Genomic DNA, 21644 nt, shown 5'->3' with positions numbered 1-21644 from the left:
TGCATATCTAACAAATGAAGTATTCATATCTTACGCATTGAAGTGTGAACTGCTATGGTGTAAAGTAACTTAAATAAGTTAATTTATTTGGTGCTTGAATGTATTGATAGATACTTAATAAAGTATTCATACTTATAAGTGAAGTATGAATTCTTTACATATGGCATTTGTATTTCTAAAAAATATATATATAACATATCAAGTATTCATAATATGAAGTATTCATATCTAACAATATGAAGTATACATATCAAACAAATGAAGTATTCATATGTTGCACTCTTGACAACCTTCGCTGGGCTTAGCATGGATCCCCTCTAATGGTGCACCACGCTCTCCCCGCCAGATCTCGACAGTGCACCACGCTCTCCTCGCCGGATCTCGACAGTGCACCAGGCTCTCCTCGTTAGATCTCGACGGTGCACCACGCTCTCCTTGCCGGATCTCGACGGTGCACCATGCTCTCCTCTCCTCTATGAATCTCGACGGTGCACCACGCTCTCCTCGCCGGATCTCGACGGTGCACCACGCCGAGAAAGAGAAGAGGCGGAGGCTGTGAAGGCCGTGAAGAGCACAAATTTTGTTTGATATGAAAAGAGATAGTTGGGTGGCTAGAGAAGAAGGCTCTGCCAAGAGAAAAGAAGGCTGGACCGTTGGGTAAGATGCAGATTCTAGAAGGTTGGAGGAATAATTATTAATTAGACAGTTAGGGGGATAGTTAGGGGACAACATCTTTACTCTATAATATTTAATCAAATGTGACGAATTGAGAAAACTAGCTCCTATAATCTTTTATTGATCTAATCGTGACAAAAAATCATGAAGCAAGAAAATAATAATATGAAACAAGAAAAAAAAAAAATTAAACGCCAATCAGAACCAGTAAAATTAAAATCCGTAATGCTGCCATACAATACTTGCAAAGGCAAAAGGTGCTTCGTTAAAACTTGAAAGAAACGTTTTGTCAACTCAATAAAGACCGATACTCGTTTTTTTCTTATAAGAAAAGAACTAATTTTTTTAAAGAAATAGCCAAATAAATTGAACCGCATACTGTACATAAGTTGTTAATTTTGAATTTCGTTTCGAATTAATTCAACGGTTTTATTACGTAGTTGCTCTCTTTTAGCACCAGCTTCCAATTTAAATCGCTAGATCCAATTTAGCCGTTAATCTTGTTTTGACGCTAATTAAAAAAACGATCGTGCGGATCTGAACCGAGTCCCCGTGGCACTCCTGTAATTTCTCCAAACTTTCGGTCTATTTCCACAACCTTTCAAAAGGATCCCCATTCCCGAGTGTCTACAATATTCGACCGTTGGCAACCCCGCTCCCATTCATCGTTCTCTCCCTCCCCCCCCCCCCCCCTCTCTCACACACACACACACAGATGGCATCCACGTCAATGCCTCATCCATTGCACCAAATCGCCGAAAGCTCGACGCACCGCCTCCTCCTGAAGCAGTGGCTGAAGGAGCAAGACCTGATTTCTCGCCGCATCTCCCTCAAGGAATCCCGTATAGACTCTGTGCGTCGTGAAATTACCTTTCTCTACTGCTTCTTCTTCATCCTCCACTCCTTCTCTCTCCTCATCCTCTTTGCCACGTCATCCCACGACCGCGGCTCCGTTGGGTGCAAACGGGCGTGGGTCCCGTCAGTCACCTCACTCCTCTGTTCTCTCTCCGTCTTGTGGGCCCTGCGCTATAAAGGTGGGTTCTTATCTTTCTTTTTCTTTTGTATTGTTGTCGTCGAAAGATCTTGCGTAATTGTCACTTTGTGACTATTAATTAGCAATGGTCTTTCTTAACTACCGTTACTGGAGAGTTACTAAAATTTTGACCTTTTTCAAAGATTTGTTCTTTCTTTCTTGACAGACAGTTTCTACAATATTGGGTTCAATTTAATTGGTCAACCTTTCTTTTTGTTGTTTTATTCTAGAAAATTAACGGATGACACTTCTTTTCCCAACAATTAAGTACCGCATGGCATAATTTTTTTTATAAGATAACCAAAATTAATCTGGGGCTTTATCAGGTGATACGGAGGCATCTCTTGGAAAGCTTTTAGAGAGAGAAAGAGAGGACGCACTAATGCTAGCCAGATGCGTTGAGGAATTAAAGAGAAAAGGTCTTGAATTTGATCTGATGAAAGAAGTTGATGCGCTGAGACGTGCCAAAAGTTTGTGCGTGGAGACAAAAGTGGCGAGCGGCACCAAGAAATGGTCGGCCAGGGATTTCGCCACCATGGTTATGCTTCTTGTTTCTTTTGCGGTTTTGGGTCTGATTAGATTTGTGCTCTGTAGTTAGAAAGATAATGAAAGATTTGGGATATGGTGGCTTTTGGGCCTGTTTTTTTCTTGCTCAGTAGCAGAACTATTGTTCTGCCTTTTTCTTTTCCCACGTCTTTGGGTACTTTTTATTTTTGATTTTGTTTGTTGATTTTTGTACGTTCCAGGAATAACTTGGTTGTATGTTGCATCCAATTTTTCTTAGTGTATAAATGGATAAATTATGTTAATTGTTGGGTTTATAAACAGTTAATTTTCTTAGTATTTGAAATTGGTATATTGCATCCAGCATCAAATATTCCATTAAAACAATTAAACATACCAGCAAAATCGGATGCAATTTTTTTTTTTTTGCTAATTGAGAATTTTAGCATAAAATATGGCCGTTTGCGTTTTAACTTCAGCTCTCATGCAATTTGACAAAAGTAGCTGAATTTTTTTTCTGTTCTGCAGTGCCAAAAGTAAATTTAGTCCAATTCTTGAACTCTATTTAGTTTTTCTTTGTGGATTTTTTTGTCTGAGTAATGTTCTAAATCTGTTTCATGAAACTAAAAATTTATCTATAAAATATTTTATAAAATTAAACTTAAAATTTAATGAAATTAAAATGAAATATTTTATCTATATTTTGATTTTCATTAAAAGTTAACAAAATAACGTATTTCAAAGCTGAGAAAATCCTGTCATTGCCAGCAATATTATCGCAAGGAGGGAAATGCTTTCACAGCGTGAATGTATTGATGATAATGCCATTGAGCAGAAAACAGTGGAATTGGCTTAATCCCCTCTGTGAACTCAACTCAACCTATCAAATTGGCTTCAAACGATGAATCCAAACCGTTAAAATCATTTTTTACCTTACGAATTAATTTTATCAAGTGGTCAAAGGATGTTCAAAAAATATCATTAAGATTAATTTATAAACTTTCTAATTTTGACTACTTGATTCTATACAAAATTAATTCGAAATTTTAAATTTTTTGCATGCATCACTCGTAAGGTAGAAGGATTTTAACGGCTTGGATTTGTCGTTTGAAACCAATCTAATAGGTTTTAGAGTTGAGTTCACAAAGAAGCTTGATGAACTTAGGAACACCTTAGTTCTACTTGAAAACAGCCACATCACATTATATTAATCACTTATAATTAACAAATAAAACAGGTTTGTATAAACTTACACCAAACAAAAAATAACAATGAACAAAAACATTCATCGACCCAATAAAAAAATAATCAACCAAACAAAGAAATATAATCTGCTCAAACATTGTTGACCCGCTCTTTCTCACATTTAACTGGAGGCGGTGATGAGTCAGCAGTGCCATGTGGTGGCAAGGGAATGCCATACACCTGGGACCCCACTCCTGTTCGCATTTCCTCACGGCCCTTTCTTTTCCCATAGAAGTAGCAACCAAACCCCATCAAAATGGAGAAAAGAATGAGGGGGAGAGAGATCACTATGACAAAACCCATTCTATTTGCTTAGATCTTGAATTGGATTGAGAAACTTGAGAAGCTTGTGTGAAATTTGAAGACTGTAAAGGCAGAGAGGGGTATTTAATGGTAGAAGGGGAAGAAATGTAGCCGTTGTATAACGGTCAAATTTTTAAATGGTATACGAGGTTTTGACTTTGGGGGTCATGTGGAATAATTTCATGTGAATAATGTACGATTAAATTTGCCAATTATTTAGGCTTTTAGTGGAAACGAATACGACGAGCTAAGCCCAACTAGTAAAAGAGGCGCTTTATTTATTGAGCCCATGTGCCAAACTGCCAAACTACCAGTGTAGGAATTTGCTGATTTGTTCTTTGAATCAAATGATCTTTACCAAAGAATTATGCTTTATATGCAAAAATTGTGCGTTTGAGTTTTGCACTAATGATTTTGCATGTTTACACTATCAAAGTTAAAATGATACCAAATTTATATTTATATCAGTTATTAAGTTTAATGTTTTCAGATATTATTTGTCTTTTGTTAAATTTATAGAGCTGTGATTCATTTGCATATCACTGAAGTAGTTGAACAGCTCGTCTATTTAAAACCACTTACTGCATATATCATAATTACTTGAGATAACAGGTCCTTGCATATCTCTTATGTTATAGTTCAAAAGGTTACTTTTCTTTGTGTTTTATAATTTAATCCGATCCTCCATTCATGGCATAAACATAAAACATAAAACATAAAACATAAAACATTGGCTGTTGAGATGATACCATCATTGTCAGCACATGCAGTAATTGGGACCACAATAGCAAAGAAGAACATAGGCTGTCAGAAATTGTACAGTAACACAGGAGTCTACAAAGAAATCGTCACAGGAGACTTTTTTCTGTCCATAATATGATAATAGTGAGTTCAGTTCATCTGTTGCCTAGTTTCTCAAGTGAGAAAAGGAAAGATTACCAGTAGGGAACAGTACATACTCATAAACTGTTTTATGCTGATACAATACCAGAAACTGATTATGAATATCGAGCTAACTAAAAAGGACTAATTGAAATAACTTACCTACTATGCGACAGGGAAAAATATTGCCTTCTGAGAGTAGCTTTGTGTGAAGCGAGTCAAATTCGCAGTGTAAAATTAAAATTGCACTTGCAATCACTTCCACAAACTTCTTTCCTTATAATATAAATTAAATTTTGTGGTATATATATTAAATTTGTTGATCGTGTTTTATGTTATGCAGAAAGGATATTCTGTGTTTTTTTTTTTTTTTTTTTTTTTTTTTCCTATAGGATAAGGTTATGTTTCTATTGGTTAACTTTAACGTACATCAAATTTGTATGGTGCATTCATTTAATATCTGAGAAAATATCATCCAAATTAAAAAATTATAGATGTACTCTTAATTATTTAGACATGATATGTTATATCAAAATTATGTCAATTGAAAATATGATTAGTCATTCATCATTAGCCAGCAAAACTCCACTGTTTAATATTTAAAACTATTTGATAGTATATAGGCTATATATCTATGAAGTCGGTCTAAATTTGTTGCACATGTGATGAAGAAATTAAAAAAAGTACATTTAATATTTTTTTAGCCTAAATATTATTTTAAGATATACATATGAGTTAGATGTATGCTAGAATTATTTTTTTTTTATATAAACAACACCAAATAAGAATGAATGCACTGCACAGGACACGATCTTATAAGCTAATATATATATAGTTCTCCAATGAAATTAGCTTACGGAAGCATCTGAAAGCAAACATTAAATTCACAGTACTGTTATATTTTTGCGAGTGGCATTAGCTTTTAATATGAGAGTGACTTGACATAAAAAAGAATAGTGTTTAATTGTTTGATTGCAAAATATTCTTGCATGTAAATAAATGCATCTGTAATGCAAACAAGCAATCGATCCACACATTGAATGTTATTTTAGTTGCTGTTGTGATTAAGAAATCTTAATAAACTTTGAATGTTAGATATAATTTTCCAAACTTACATCACAACTGAAGTGATAGATATAATAGTGGTTTTGACTTGTACAAAGAATATATGGGGATTTTGATACATTGATGCGGATGCGACGTCATATTATATACTACAAATTAGCTGGCAAAGAAAAATTGGTTTTGCATTAGCATGAATGGCAGTATCTAAATTCGTGGTTCATCAAAACAAAACTTCAAAAAGAAAATACTTTACAAAATATATATTGATCGGATCCCTAAGTTTGGCAGAATTTTTTATTTTCATCATCTTTGAATAAAAATAAATCAAATAATCATTTTTTTTTTGAAAAATTCCATTTATATTACCTCCGCAGTCTAAACTTGCGAAACCAAAAGATTAGTTCCGCAAGCTTAGACTGTAGGACCAAAGCAGATTAAATATGACCCTAAATTGTATTAATTTTGTTCCGTAGTCTAAACCTGTAGAATCAATTTTATGATTTCTCAGGTTTAGACTACGGAGGTCATAAAAATGTAAATTTTAATAAAAAAAAATGGTTAAATTGTTTATTTTTTAAAATATGGTAAAAAAAATTTTGGGCAAGTTTGGTGTACAATGGTTGGTAACTGGCTAGGGTGTAAACGGTCGGATATGGATCATATAGTGGTCAAGTTTCGAATACGGATCGAATAATTTAAGTAATTTTTAGATTCAGATTCGGATGAAATAAGATTATATCCTATCCGTTTACACCCCTACGGGTAGGTAAAAGTTTAGTAGGGAATCAATACCGAGTTAGGCTACTATGACATTGGTGTTATTTGAAATTAAATAACACCAACTTTTAAACCCTTAGATCTGCCTTGAGATTCGTAATATCCGCTTTTACTGTTCAAGCACTTTATTTTGTACGAATCTCAAGGCAGATCTAAGGATTTAAAAGTTGGTGTTATTTAATTTCAAATAACACCAATGTCATAGTAGCCTAGCCCATCAATACCGGGTAAATTAAGTTCGAGATAAGATCCGAGATTTAAATTTTTTAATATATAAATACAGCAGATTTCAAGAGAGTTAGAAATAAGGACATGAGCATGCATCTAATGATGGTAATATGATATTGGATGCCTTTTTTTGTTTGAATTTAGAGACAAGTTGCAGAGGTGGTCCCTCCCCGCCCCCGCAGAAGGTATCATATTTCTAAACCGATAATCATTCATTTAGATGGAACCTTCTAGCATGCTACGCGTAGCATAGAGAGCTTCCGTGCAACGGCTTAATGTTCGACTTTTCAAAATCTTAATAGTCGATTCAAACCGTTCATCTTGTTCTCCATATTAATATGTGTTTGGAAACCAAATTTTACATTTTTTGAAATTTTTTTACTATTTTTTTAAATTTATTGAAAATCGCTTTTTTTTTTTATGGTCCAGATTTACAGAAAACAATAATTTTCAATAAATCTAAATATATAGTAAGAAAATTCTAAAAAATGTAAAATTTGGTCTCCACACACATATTAATATGGAGAACAAGATGAACGGTTCGGATCAACTGTTAGGATTTTGAAAAGTCGAATATTAAGCCGTTGCACGGAAGCCCTCTATGCTACGCGTAGCATGCCAGCATATTCCCATTTAGATTATAAGATATGCTTTTGTATTTATTTACACATTCAGAGAAAAAAAATATTAACGAAATATTACGACTTCGGAGAAAAAGTAAGCGTGCAGTAGGAATTTTGCAAGAATAAACCATCAATATTATCTTTTTTTTTTTTTTTTGAGAAAGGACAAGTACCTTTGACTTCCGTACGGATGCTCGCACAACATAATTTATTAGGGCCAACTATCTCCCAATTTATTTTCTCCATTTATCTCCCGGTCAATAACTATCTTTGTTAACCACTAATTAATAGGGGACCACAACTTCCAACACTAAAAGACAAAACAAAATATCGATTATTAAGTTAAGGGGCCGCTCATTTACTGAGTGGACCACTAACTACTTGAGGGATCGCTGAATATTAGATAGATTTTATAACTGGCGTACGTAAATATGGATACATATGCACGCAAGTGTTAATATATAATAGATCAAGTATTTAAAAAAAAAAAACTGGACACATCACATCCATTTTTTACACGTTTTTAGAAGTGAGTTTTTTTTCCCCCATTCAATCTTGCCAATATTTTTGACGATCTGTGATGAAATTTTTGAATCTAATATCACGAACGTTTTTTAAGTAATTTTATCTTTCAAATGAGATCCATGATGATATATTTTCAGGTCGTCCGTCGCGTAAGTATTCATATCTTGTCATGTAGTTTCATACCTCGTCGGGCAAGTATTCTACCACGTTGAGCGAGTATTCATACATTTTTGTGCAAGTATTGATACTTCGTCGAGCAAGTATTCATACCTTGTTGGGAAAGTATTAATAAATCGCCTGTGACAACCTACCTTGTTGCCGGCGGATCGGTAGGAGTCGATGGATAGGAAGTCGGAGGTGATGCAGTCTGGATCGATATCGCGACGAGTTATGAATACTTGCATGACGAGGTATGAATACTTGCACTACGAGGTATGAATACTTGCCCGGCGGACAACTCAAAAGTACTTCATCATGAATCTCATTTGAAAGATAAAATTACGTAAAAAATGTATGTTACTTTAGATTTGCAAAAAAATCACAAATTGTCAGAAATATGAGCGACATTGAAGTAAGAAAAAAAAACATATTTAAAAATGTATAAAAAATGAGTATGTGATAAGAAATATTGTTTTTAAAGAATACTTGATATCTTACATATGAATACTTACTATATTAGATGTTAATACTTGCGTGTGTACATATTTACGCGCAACAGTTGTAAAGTTTTTCAAATATAAGTGGTCTCCCAGTTAATTAGCGGTCCTCCACATTATTAATGACTGATACGCGTTTTCTTTTGTCTTTTTGTGCTAGAAGTTGTGGTCCCCTCATATAATTAATGATTGGGGGATGGATGGGAGAAATAAATTGGGAAAAATAAATCTTTATTCAATTTATTATTAATAGCATATTATTTTTATTTTAATTTGATAGACAACTTTACCCTTCAATTGACTATCAAACACTTGATCATCTTTTCTTAATTAATTCGCAATATTGTTTTCCAGTACCAATCCAATAAAACAAAATTGTACAATTAATGCCTCTAGCAAGTTAATATTCTTGTAGCTATCAACCTTTCCTTTTGTATTATAGTTGCACGTTTTTTATTTGCATGTTCATTCTAGTGACCATACACTTACAAACATTAAAATAGTGAACTAAGCTTTTAGTTAACAATTTCAAGAACAAGACAATCTAATAAAAGTGCCACTAACAAATCTTGTTACAATCAATTGAAACAATTAAAAGGAACAAACTTGAGCCATTTGAAAAAAAATCTAGTTTTTTCATAATCAAATAATATAATATTTTGTTAAAATTCCCTTTCATTTAATTTCAAAAAAATAAAAAGGAAATAGTTATAAGTTCGATGTTTCTTCTTATAGTGAGTTGTTTTTTTTTTTTAAAGAATTTTAAGTGAATTGAACTAGAAGAAATATATGAGGGATAAATTTGTCTATAAATTATAAATTTTGAATTACGTTGGGTTAAATAACAATTTTTTAGCGTGAACATCAGCCCTCAAGAGGTCGACTTTGCAAATATTATATTTTCTTGCGCAGAACGGCTATAGTAATTAAGTCACACTGGGATAGGCTAGAAGTTGCCTAAAAGATTATTTAAGCTATTATATAATATAGCACATATTAATTGGATTTTACCTGACGAGTGACGACTTTAAGTGTCGCAAAAGAAACCTATTAATCCTTGTATTTATCCTTAATTTTTTTCAAAAAGAAACTATGAAATATTTATATGTTTTTTTTCGGCTGAGGAAATATTTGGAAATTTCGATGTAACAACAAGGACCGATATGTAAATTTTCTGTAAAGATCGAATCAACCTTTACAAGTTGCAACACACCACGGTATTGTACAAAAAAAAGCACACAACACCAAGCGGCGAATTTCCCAATTTATCTACCCCTCCATGCGCCTGCCATTGGAATATCCACACTACCCCACCACCTAGTCCCTCAAAAAAAAGAAAGATGGAAATTAGAAAAAGAAAAAAACCCTACAACAAACAGGCCTCCTGGTCAAGCGTCGCAGTCAATGGACCGAAGCAGATCGGAGTCAGAGTAGGTCCCGTCTCCAGCGAGCAGCGAATCCAGGACGTTACTGAAAACGCTCACGGTGCACGGGATACGGAGTACGCCGCGCTGCTTATAGCCGTACTCCTGCGCCGACCTCCTCAGCAGCTCCAGAAAAACCGGGCGGCTCAACAGCTCGGTCCGGACAACGAACCGCACCATCTCTTCCCCCACGTAGACCGGCACGTGACCCTCTGGAACCTCCGTCACGTGACTCTGACGCATTCTGCTATCCTTTCCAGAGTGCAGGGAGTGGCAGTGGGAGGAATCGCCAACACGCGCCAGCCGTCGGATCATCTGCTTCATGGATTCCAACAGTCGAGATTTATTTTTGAGAGTGAAGGGAAGGAGGGTTAGAACTTGGAAGAGTTTAGGAGGAAGGGGGGGTTATATATAACGGAGATTAGGTGGGTGTTGTTTCAACTTTTTGGATTTATATTTTTATCTTGATTTTTGAGTACAAGAGGGATTGCACGGCAGGTACGAAATTGAGAAATAAAGAAAAGAATCAGGTGGAATCAGGATTGGGACATTGGGTCAGGATGTTTTCATGCGGTACAGCGTTTTTGCCAGTGAAGGCCTGCCACGTGGGATGTAACCGACCCTTTTTTTAATTCTCTCTTCAGCTGCAGTTACGACTTGGAGTAACTTCTTCTTTCTTCTTCTTCTTCTTCAAAAAAATAATATATATACAAAGATACAGATAGGTCCTTAAAATATTATTATATATTATTTTGTTGTTTTAGAATTTAAAATGATCAATTTAGTCTCTAAAATTATAAATTTGTAACAAATTAGTTATAAGGATAAGAAAATACAAAAAGATAATTGAAATATGTAGATCTAAGAAGATTTGAACGCTAATTTCATCGTTCATATAACAAATATTTGCTTATCTTGATCGGTCGATTAGTCGTTGGCGCGATCAAACTGTTACAATTTTTTCTGACTAATCAGCCAATTAGACCTGATTATAGCCGATTATTCTCAATTATTCTCAATTAATTGTTTGATGATACGTTGATACCCAGTCTGTCCTACACTCTCAACACTGATCTTGATGATAATATTAGTATCCATTTCATTTTTATTGACGATATGAGTGATGATGGCATTGTATGCTCAAATTTTAATCCGAATTAGAATCTATATCATCAAATTTTTTTATAATGATTTGGATTAGGATACATTTTTTTGATTAAATTTCAATGATCGGAGAAATTTGGTACATATTGATGATAATTATGGAGATCAAAATGATAACTTTGATTCCGACTATTCATGAAATTTACTCTAAAAAAAATTCAGAGAATATATAAAGCTTATAAGAATATACTTACAATTATTTATTTGAAAATAGTGACTACAGATTCAAGTGTTAACACTTAAAAGTGTTTTTACAATCAATATTATCGTGGATACTTTCGTCAATAATAGTGATACTTTCAGAAATAATTATTTTTGTCAGTTTATCTTCAACAATAGTCATTTTTCACCTATGTAAATAGTGATAGAGTCTTGTAGCTACGTTCTTAAAAAAAAAAAAAAAGCTACACATATTTTACATAGCTTAAAATAGTTATGAATTAAGTTTGAAGCAACTTAAAAGTCGATTAATCATCAATCATATGCTATTTAATCTCATAACATTTGATAACTGATCAAATGATTTGAATCCCCAAATTTAATGCACTATCCAATTTAAGCTATAGTGAATATTTTTACAATTTTACTTCTTCAATTTTGATAAAAATAATTGAATTTGTTTTCTTAGTGTATCTAAGGATCGTTAAGAAACATATATTAAAGACGGTTTTAAGACTATAATTAGGGTGTGTTTCAAATTATCAAAAGATTTGATGAGCTGAATTTCAAAACCTATCAAATTAAATGTAAATAAATATATATTTTTTAAGTTAGTGACTTTAAATGTCTCTTAACGATTTCATTGATAAAAAAATCTACAATGAGTCAAATGATCATCATTCCTAAATCTAAACTACTCTAATCATCCAATCGTACTTAATTAAACTTCATTACAGTTGAACACTAAAATTACAAATTGTTCTTTTTATTGTTTAAATTGACCATATATTAATTTTGTACAATTTGTAAATCCATTGATCATCAATCATTTTTTTTTTTGTTTCCCAATCCCATCCATAGAAGATTAATCATGAACTTCACGATTAAGAGATTTCAGGAGACTATGAAGCATCTCATCCCGAGTTAGAAAAGGCATATATTAATTAGTATTAATATAGAAATGATACCCTCAAATTCTTACTTAAACAATGGAATGAATTAAAAATAAAAATTTCAAAATATATATTAAATGTGTGATATGTGGAGGATAGATTAATAAAATTACATTAGCTTCTTTTGATAATCACTTCTCACCTACTTTCAACACAAAATGCGTATCTTCATATAGTTGCATTTAGAATAGAATGGCTCTTTTCTTTAAACATGAAAAACTAATACAAAAGGCCAGATAAAAGAAATAATTAAGCGTTTGGCACTGAATTTTGATTATGTAAGGCACTAATGAATAATTTTTATTTTAATAATTATTTTTTTAATTGTTATGATTATAATTAAATACACGGCTATAAGTGTAAGCAAAGCGGCGCTTAAGAGCATCTACATCCGTGAAACTCTTGGAGTTTCTAAATAACTGTTAACTAATTTTTAGAAATTTTGTTTCTGAAAGTTTCTAAACTCCCACATTCCTGAAACTAAAATTAGAGTTTCTTAATTGCCACATCAGCAAATAAATTACAAGAGAGAAGAATTTCAACGAATTATTTGGCCACGTCAGAGTTTATAAACAGTTTCTTATTAAGAAACTTTGGAGCAAAGTTGCTAAATAAGAAACTCATCTGCATCCCTGAAACTGGTTTAGAAACTGCCACATCAGATTAGAAACTCCAAAAGTTTCAGGGATGTAGATGCTCTAATTGATTAAGTACATTGCCTCGAAATGGAAATGGAAAAGTAAAACTCTACTAATAAGCAAAGCGGCGCTTAAGTAAATTTGAGTTACATCATGGAATCCATATCTAATGATCAAATCCGTTGCAATTATCTAAGATAAGTAAAACTCTTCTTTGTTCCTTTTTTCTATCACTCATTCTAAAATGGGGACATGCTTTTCTCAAAGAAAAACAACGGTTTTGAATCCATTATAAACGGACATGTAACACACGCTTATATCGATAAAGCAGAGGAGCGTTATTGATGGTTTATAATTCTGAGAAGGGATAATTAATGTTATTTTCTTTGAAATGGAAAACTAATTAATAAGTACGTTTTTCTTAGTTTAAATAAGTTATGTATTAGAACTACCGATTTAGTGTAGTGGTACGAGTCATTTCTTTACGAAGATGTCGTAGATTCAATTTTCGAAAGTAGTATTTAAAAGATGCTTGAGTATACCGGAGTTTTTCAATAAAAAATAAAATAAAATAAGTTATGTATTAAATTTAATGCATTTAAAATTATTTTTTATTGATTTAGTATCAGTAAAATTGAAGTGTTAAATTTTCTAGTTGTTCAATAAAAAATCAACATGTTATCAAAGTTTGTGTTGAACTTTACATCTAGACAGAGACGGTCTTATATGGAGTGAATGTGATCAATTGAACTCAGACGGATCTATATATATTGTATTAATTGATCTATTCATTTTCAAAATTTGTGTGCTCTTATATGTGATTTTCAATATAGTTTAGAGTAAAATGATGTGTGTACTGTAAAATTTACCCTTATACACAACATGAAAATTTTATATTATTGTTCTCCAAACGTGTTTTTGACATGCATAGTTTGAAAGTCTTACTCTGGTTCCACATTTAATTTCAAAATTTATGTACTTGTACATGATTTTCTATATAGTTTAGAGTTAAATGTTATGAATATTGTAAAAATTAACTCTCATCTTTAGTATGAAAATTATATATGATTGACGACTTTTATAGTTTGAAAGTCTGACTCCACTTCTACATTTAGATATACCATTGTACTGTTAGCAAAAAGATGTAAAATTGGATGCTGAATCTATTCACCCTCAAATTGACATACTATCTACAAGTTTGTATTAGTTTTGTAATTTTAAAACATTATGCTATTACCTTTGAATTTTGAAATATTTATTTTATATCTTATTTGCATATTTGTCATAGATATAGATATTTGCATATTTGTCATAGATATAGATGTCAACATCCATAAATTATCTGAATAAACTTTCATAAAGTATTCACATTTATATTTAATCCTAATATAATCTATAAATTTCACGTCTTTAATATATTTCCAGAATTCGGATCCCCTAGGTTGACTGAGACAAATCACTAGCAAGTAGCAAACGTTCTTTTAATCTGACATGAATTACAAAACAGACCCCTATAGTTTTCATAAATACCGAATTAAATTTGACCCAGCTGAAATTAATATGAGCCGTCCATCAATAATTTGTCTCAGTCAGGTATCTGGGAGAATACGGATTCTCATCTCCATCCCTTAGAATCTGTCATTCGATACATATCCAAAATGTAGGATCCTTTGCAGTTTGCACTATCAAGAACCCATGTGGCGCTTAGTTGTGACGCAATATTAATTATTAAACACCTTGTAGTTTTGTTCGTCCCCTCCTAATCTCCATTCCTAGCTTGATTCAGGACATACATACTTCTTCTTTTTTCAAATAGTAACGCCCTAAAAATTTTGTTGGCAAAACGCTTAAAGGAATTAATTTTTTTTTTCGAATAAAATAGTTAGCTTGGTAGGGCTATCAACGAGTCGAGCTAAACAAAGCTTGAACTCGGTTAGTGCAAGAACGAGCCCGAGCTGAATCTGTTTATTAACAATTCGTTTGTACTATGAACTACACATAGACTAAAGATTTTCGTCAATTTGGTATTGTGATTTGCTCATAGATCATGAGTCACCAAAAAATTTTCATCTTCTTCTTACAATGAGCTTCATCATCTTATGATGAGCACAAAGAGAATTAGTGAAAGAGTCGATAAATAAATCTCCTTCGTTTTGTAACGCGCTGAGTAACAAGCTGAACCAGCTTGAGTCATGTTAGATCAAACTTGAACTCGCTAATGACAAGCCGAGCTATAATCGAGCAAGCTAATTACAAACTTTTCTTAAGCCAATCTTGAACGAATTCACAAATCTCTGGCCCCTAGATAGTATTTGGAGAATCTAGTATGTCTGTTGAATTAATGTAATGAGTGTGAGATAGGGTCATGTTATATATATGGTATATATGTTAGTTGTTTGGTAGGGGATGAGACTGCGTTTGCGCAGGGTAAACGGGAAGAGGATGAAACACTGTAACCTATCTCATAATTTCATATCAATACAAACACATCCGGCAGAGACTGCCTGATTTTGATAAAAAAAAAAAACAAAGAGTTTTTTTTTGTCAACTCCATGAATCCGATTAGAAAAAAACTCCGCCTGATTTTTAAAAAATGGAAACTCTTTTTTTTTTTTTTTTTTTTTTTTTTTTTCTGGTTGTCTTCGATAACAATCTTCATTAGCTCTAGCCACAGAAAATCAATAGGAGACGGGCCAAGTGTTTCTACCGGGTCTAAAAAAAACATTGACAATGTTTTTTTCAAAATGAATTAGTGGTACTTGTCTTTTCTCTACAAAGCACGTTCTAATTGAATCTAGAGGTGCCTTCCTATCCAATAAACATTCAACTTCTATTTCTTGGTGGAGCGACACAAGTCGAGGGGGTTTTTTAAAAAAGGAAAAAGAAAATAATTTTTCTTTTGATTTTCTGTACCAACGACAATGTTGTATCATGAAATGTTTTTAACATGTAGTTAATCGTCTGTGATTATTTGTGGTTATTAATTCTATAGCACAATCTCATTTTTATACATTCATATGATGTTTTTGGCAACACATCGAAACTAAGAAAAACTAAACTATAGTTGTGTTCTTCGTATTTAAATAGCTAGAGTGCATTTAATTTATTTTGGTCATTTTAAACGTGGATTAGCTTTCTATCAAGTAATTTTAAATTTAAAGAGGTTGAGATTGAATATTTTTTAAATGAATGATCAACCAAATTATAATTTGGACAAAAAAAATAACATACATCATATCTAACTGACTAGTGACTACAACGAAGTACCGCAACTACATTTTTTTTTTAATTTTGATAATTTTGAAGAGAGTTAGTACCAAAAACGTTAAATATGTGTACCGTATAAGATATCTATCGTATGTAAATTATAAGTACACATTTATTTATTTTAAATGTTTGTACGTTGTTTGAAACTTTCTAATTTATTTAAGAACATAAATCTAGATTGTTAATTGTAGTTCAAAAGAAAATTTATACAAAATTATATTTCTGATCTTTTATGAATGCTATTTTGTTATTGTTTAAAAATGTTTAAAAAAAAAAAAAAAAAAAGACTTGATGCTGTATTTAAAAAATGGGTGCAATTGCAATAGAGGATCAAACATTCTGCATATTCTGATAAATTCCATTATCAATTATTGACTTGTTTGTGCTTAGTCTAGAGAGAAAGTTGACTGCTGATCTACTTAAATCTGTCTCTGACATGAATGGAGCATGACTAGAGCAGAACGACCCACTTATTTTTTTTAATATTACATTTTTTCTCTACTGGGCCCGGGCCCCGGAAACATATTTTACACTCCTTTCTGGAAGATTCTATCTCTCGCTTCGGTAGAATTTATAATTCAGTGTCTTTATGGTCGGAAACCAATCACATTAATGAGTTAATATGCATGCTTTTGATAATATTTTTCGAATTAACTAAAATAAAAGGTTGGTAAATATTTTATAGGATTTATGGATTAGTTGTGGTACTATTCAATAGCATTTAATATTTCATCAAAAACTGTTAAATATATACTGGTGTAATTTTAAAGTTGTTTAATAAATAAAAAAAACTTGCATCTTTTTTCATGTACATGATATATAAATATCGTATTGGTCAAATTCAAATATTAAATGCCAAATGATTCAAGTATTTCAAGTAGCGTGCTTGGTGATTACCCTGATTTTTACATTTTACATTTTACCTTGCTCCTGTTTATATTTATTCTTTCAAATTAACTTCTCCGTAACAGCACATGACAATTAATAGTGACAACCAAGGTTCTAAATAGCATTTATAGCGGCATAGCGGGGAGACAAAAAAAAACTTTAGCGAATAGTGCAGCTATAACGAAAGCTATCATAAATAGCGCTTGTTTTATTTTAAAAATTATATTTTATATTTCTAACATGTCTCACCAAGAAAAAAATATTAAATTGATTAAGAAGTTCTAATATTCATATTGAACCAATACAAAGTTTAAATTGTCATTCAAAATATCCCTAATTCAAAAACTATTGATATATTTTATATTAAAAAATATACCACTACCATATATTAATGCATGATACAAAATTTAATTGATATAGAGGTATAGCCCGCACATGTTCTATTATATTGATATAACTTGATAAAGTAAAAAAAAAAAAAGCCTATCTGGACATTAAGGCCCATTAAAATTACAAAATCATAAGTCCATGTAGCATAGCGGACCGCTATTTACACTACGCGCTACACGCTATTGCGGACCGCTATTAGCGCTATAGCAGCTGTAGCTCGATTAGCGCAGTTTTACTCCATAGCTTAGCTTTCTAGGTCCAAAATCGCTATAGCTAGCTATTTAGAACACTGGTGAGAATTGAGAACCAGGTACATTAATTTACCTTTGTATATTATATCTATAATTCTATATTGAAAGGGATTATTTAATAATATTTTATTTTGATAATCTTAACAAGTTTTATTAGTAAAGTTCAAATTCGAAATTTAATATCATAAGAACGATTTATATACTTCACTTATTTTGTCTATAAATAATGAGATTTAGAGAAATGTTTTGGTACTCCGAGCTATCAAATCCGAACTTGTCTTTGAACTGGTTTAATTGGGTTTAACAGTCCGCTAATAACGAAAATTTGTTAATTTGCCATTAATTAACGAATCGCTGTTTTAACACATTGCTGTTCTACGTTGATTGTTTTAAATGTTAGCTTTGCACGGTTTTGTCCTACGTTTTAATTTCGTGGACAGTCTGTTAGGAGGAGTTGTAATCACTAATTCCCGAGCTAGTCCCCCAGCTTGTTAACAGTCCTGTAATAATTAATTAACTACTTAAGTACTTTAACTAGTTAAACTAGTTATAAGTACTTGAACGTACTTTAAAGTACAATTTAAACCCACTTAGCTCGAGGACGCGGTGGGGGGATTTGTTCTAATTTTAATTATGCAAATTAACAGCTTTTGATATTTAATAACTAAAAAAATAGTCTTCATTTTGAACAATTAATCTATTAAATGAAGATTTTTCAATGTTTGTAAACACATATTTATATGCTTTAAAATGTGTTTGTAAACACAGGTTTATATATTTGTAAACACAAATTTTTCAATGTTTGTAAACACAGGTTTATATGCTTTAATGTGTTTAAAGAATAAGTTTTAAAATGTGTTTGTAATCACATATTTTTCAATGTATGTAAACACAGGTTTATATGCTTTAAAATATGTTTGTAAACACATGTTTATATGGACAAATTTTCAATGTTTTGTTTATGTTATATGCACAAAACATACATTCTAGAAGGTTGGGGGACACAAGCGGGTACTTTGTTTGGGGTACATTCTAGTATGTTTTGGTGTACGTTGAACGTCTTTAGACTTTAATGGTCTGAAATAAAAGTCCTTGTGCATCTTCAAATAATTCTAAAATTACATCAAATTTAAATACTAGACTATTTTTATGTTTAATAACTAATTATAAATTTTTAATTAAATATTTTCAAAATTATCAAAATAATCATTGTCAGTAACAGAAGAATCGTATAACTAATCAGATTGTGTAGGTTAGATTTTTAATCAGGTAAACTATAGAACGATGCTACCGCAATAATAACGACAAACGCAAATTCCTGGAATACCTTCCGTGAAAGAATCAAATTGATTCTAAGTGTGATTTGTCTTGGACATATTGGACCCTTCAAATCTTTATCCGGATTTGCAATTCAACCGTGGGGCCTACATATTTGACTGGTCGACTGGTCGTTGTATGATCCAACAGGGACAAATTCATAATTATTGTCAAAAATAGCGAATGAGATTCAAATCTATTAATTAATAGGATATTATATGAGTAACGAATGCTTAAATATGAGATTTTCAATGCTTTTGTTTTTATATTTGGAGAGAGCTTGGGTTCAATTCTCACTAGCCTCAATTTGTTGATACTTGAGAGGCTTCATGTAACTTCTATTGCAACAGTAACAGCGAGCGCAATAGGCATGTTTAAATCAGTTATTTCACGTCAGTGTTGTGGTCCCTATGGAGACAACGCAATGAAGTAATCTCCATAGGGTTACCATCGGGGTTAGTAGCCAAACGTGCCTATTGCGTTGTCTCCATAGGAAATTTTAAGAAAATTTGTGGTCTTTCAATTCAAATTTTCCAATCTATTGCGTTGTCTCCATAGGGTTACCATCGTGATTAGTAGCCAAACGCGCCTATTGCGTTGTCTCCATAGGAAATTTTAAGAAAATTTGTGGTCTTTCAATTCAAATTTTCCAATCTATTGCGTTGTCTCCATAGGGTTACCATCGTGATTAGTAGCCAAACGCGCCTATTGCGTTGTCTCCATAGGAAATTTTAAGAAAATTTGTGGTCTTTCAATTCAAATTTTCCAATCTATTGCGTTGTCTCCATAGGGTTACCATCGTGATTAGTAGCCAAACGCGCCTATTGCGTTGTCTCCATAGGAAATTTTAAGAAAATTTGTGGTCTTTCAATTCAAATTTTCCAATCTATTGCATTGTCTCCATAGGGTTACCATCGTGATTAGTAGCCAAACATGCCTATTGCGTTGTCTCCATAGGAAATTTTAAGAAAATTTGTGGTCTTTCAATTCAAATTTTCCAATCTATTGCGTTGTTTCCATAGGGTTACCATCGTGATTAGTAGCCAAACGCGCCTATTGCGTTGTCTCCATAGGAAATTTTAAGAAAATTTGTGGTCTTTCAATTCAAATTTTCCAATCTATTGCTTTGTCTCCATAGGGTTACCATCGTGATTAGTAGCCAAACATGCCTATTGCGTTGTCTCCATAGGAAATTTTAAGAAAATTTGTGGTCTTTCAATTCAAATTTTCCAATCTATTGCGTTGTTTCCATAGGGTTACCATCGTGATTAGTAGCCAAACGTGCCTATTGCGTTGTCTCCATAGGAAATTTTAAGAAAATTTGTGGTCTTTCAATTCAAATTTTCCAATCTATTGCGTTGTCTCCATAGGGTTACCATCGTGATTAGTAGCCAAACGTGCCTATTGCGTTGTCTCCATGGGGTTAGGCAATCAGTTATTTTAACAGATTGGAAATTATGATCATTGAAATACAATTCAAATTTTTTCTGCAACTATCAAACTCTTCTCTTAAAATTCCCTGTACTCATTGACTTGCAAAAGATACGAGTGCGATCCTACCTGACCAAAAAATAAAAGAAAAAACAAATTATGGGAGCGGAGTAGTTACTCAAAAAATGGCATTAAATAGAAGTTCCATTAACACCTCAGCATGCATTAAATAGAAATTCCATACGAAGGTGAGAACAGGGGTGGCCCAACCTTGAAGGAAATTAAAAATATCTGTAATTGTCTTGCAAACTTATTATTATGATTCATAAATCTCAACACTTTGATTTTGTTATATATAAATAATTAAATGATTCAAATATTTTACGAATAAAAAAAAATGTATTTCTCATGAGCATGAACTAACTCAAGAAAAAAAAAATGTACAAGGATAATGAGAAAGTTGAACTGTTATCAATTTTTATTCTCCATAATTCTTTTAATTTCGAAGAAATATAGTGATTGAAAAAGTAAACCAACGGCAAAATAAATCATTTTATTTTAAATAACTATGTATATGCACATTAAATAAGATATTGCATTTGATCACAAAATAAAACTCAACAAAGACAATTTATTTATCCCTACATCTTTGTATCTATTTTGGCTTGGGTTTTGATTAAGTATGGAGTACTTAAAACTTGAGAGTTTAAATGTCTCCATTTTTAAATTTATTAATAACAACTACATAATTTATATCCTAAAATTAAATTGTTAAATATAATTTTTGTTATTTTTCTATATGCATATGAAAAAGTATCACTTTTTAGTTTAGTTTATATGTGAATTAATAAGTTGAAAAATCAATGTCCATAAATTATTCACATCAGTATCATCAGTATATTTTTACAAGCTTTTAATTAACAATCCAAACAAAATTGAAATGTCATAATCTCTTATATGTTCATAGAGAAAACAATGTAGATCATATTTAATGGTTTTATTTTAAAATTTAAATTTTAAATATTTAGTTATTAAAATTTTAAACATGAAAACATGACTAAGATACTCCATTATAAATGGAGGCATTTGAAACCTCTATTTATAACTTATATAGCTGGCATATTCAGTAATCTCTAATTCTCTATTATCCATCAAGATCCATTTGACTTCCTAAAAATTCAGCGGGTCCCATTACTATTTTCACATTCAGTTGTTTCCCTTTCGCTTGTAAATCGGCTATTATTCT

At 32.0% G+C, this 21644-nt stretch overlaps 2 protein-coding genes across 2 annotated transcripts; one reads left to right on the top strand and one right to left on the bottom strand.

The window, feature by feature from the left end:
- Positions 1-1306: 1306 nt before the first annotated feature.
- On the top strand, positions 1307-2512 carry LOC144572523 (uncharacterized). Its single transcript, XM_078322123.1, has 2 exons — positions 1307-1709; positions 2035-2512. Exons 1-2 carry the CDS (start codon positions 1391-1393, stop codon positions 2304-2306), a joined length of 591 nt encoding a protein of 196 aa, XP_078178249.1. The 5' UTR covers positions 1307-1390; the 3' UTR covers positions 2307-2512.
- Positions 2513-9857: 7345 nt separating this feature from the next.
- LOC144572487 (SAUR-like auxin-responsive protein family) lies at positions 9858-10327 on the bottom strand. The gene has a single exon (XM_078322078.1). The coding sequence runs from the start codon at positions 10262-10264 to the stop codon at positions 9905-9907; it is 360 nt and encodes a 119-aa protein (XP_078178204.1). The 5' UTR covers positions 10265-10327; the 3' UTR covers positions 9858-9904.
- Between the last annotated feature and the right edge of the window lie 11317 nt (positions 10328-21644).

This window comes from Carex rostrata, chromosome 20 (genome assembly GCF_964058835.1).
Source record: "Carex rostrata chromosome 20, lpCarRost1.2, whole genome shotgun sequence".
NCBI classification, from domain to species: Eukaryota; Viridiplantae; Streptophyta; class Magnoliopsida; order Poales; family Cyperaceae; genus Carex; species Carex rostrata.
The sequence above is the reverse complement of the archived record's forward strand: the minus strand, read 5'-3'. Positions and strand labels throughout refer to the sequence as shown.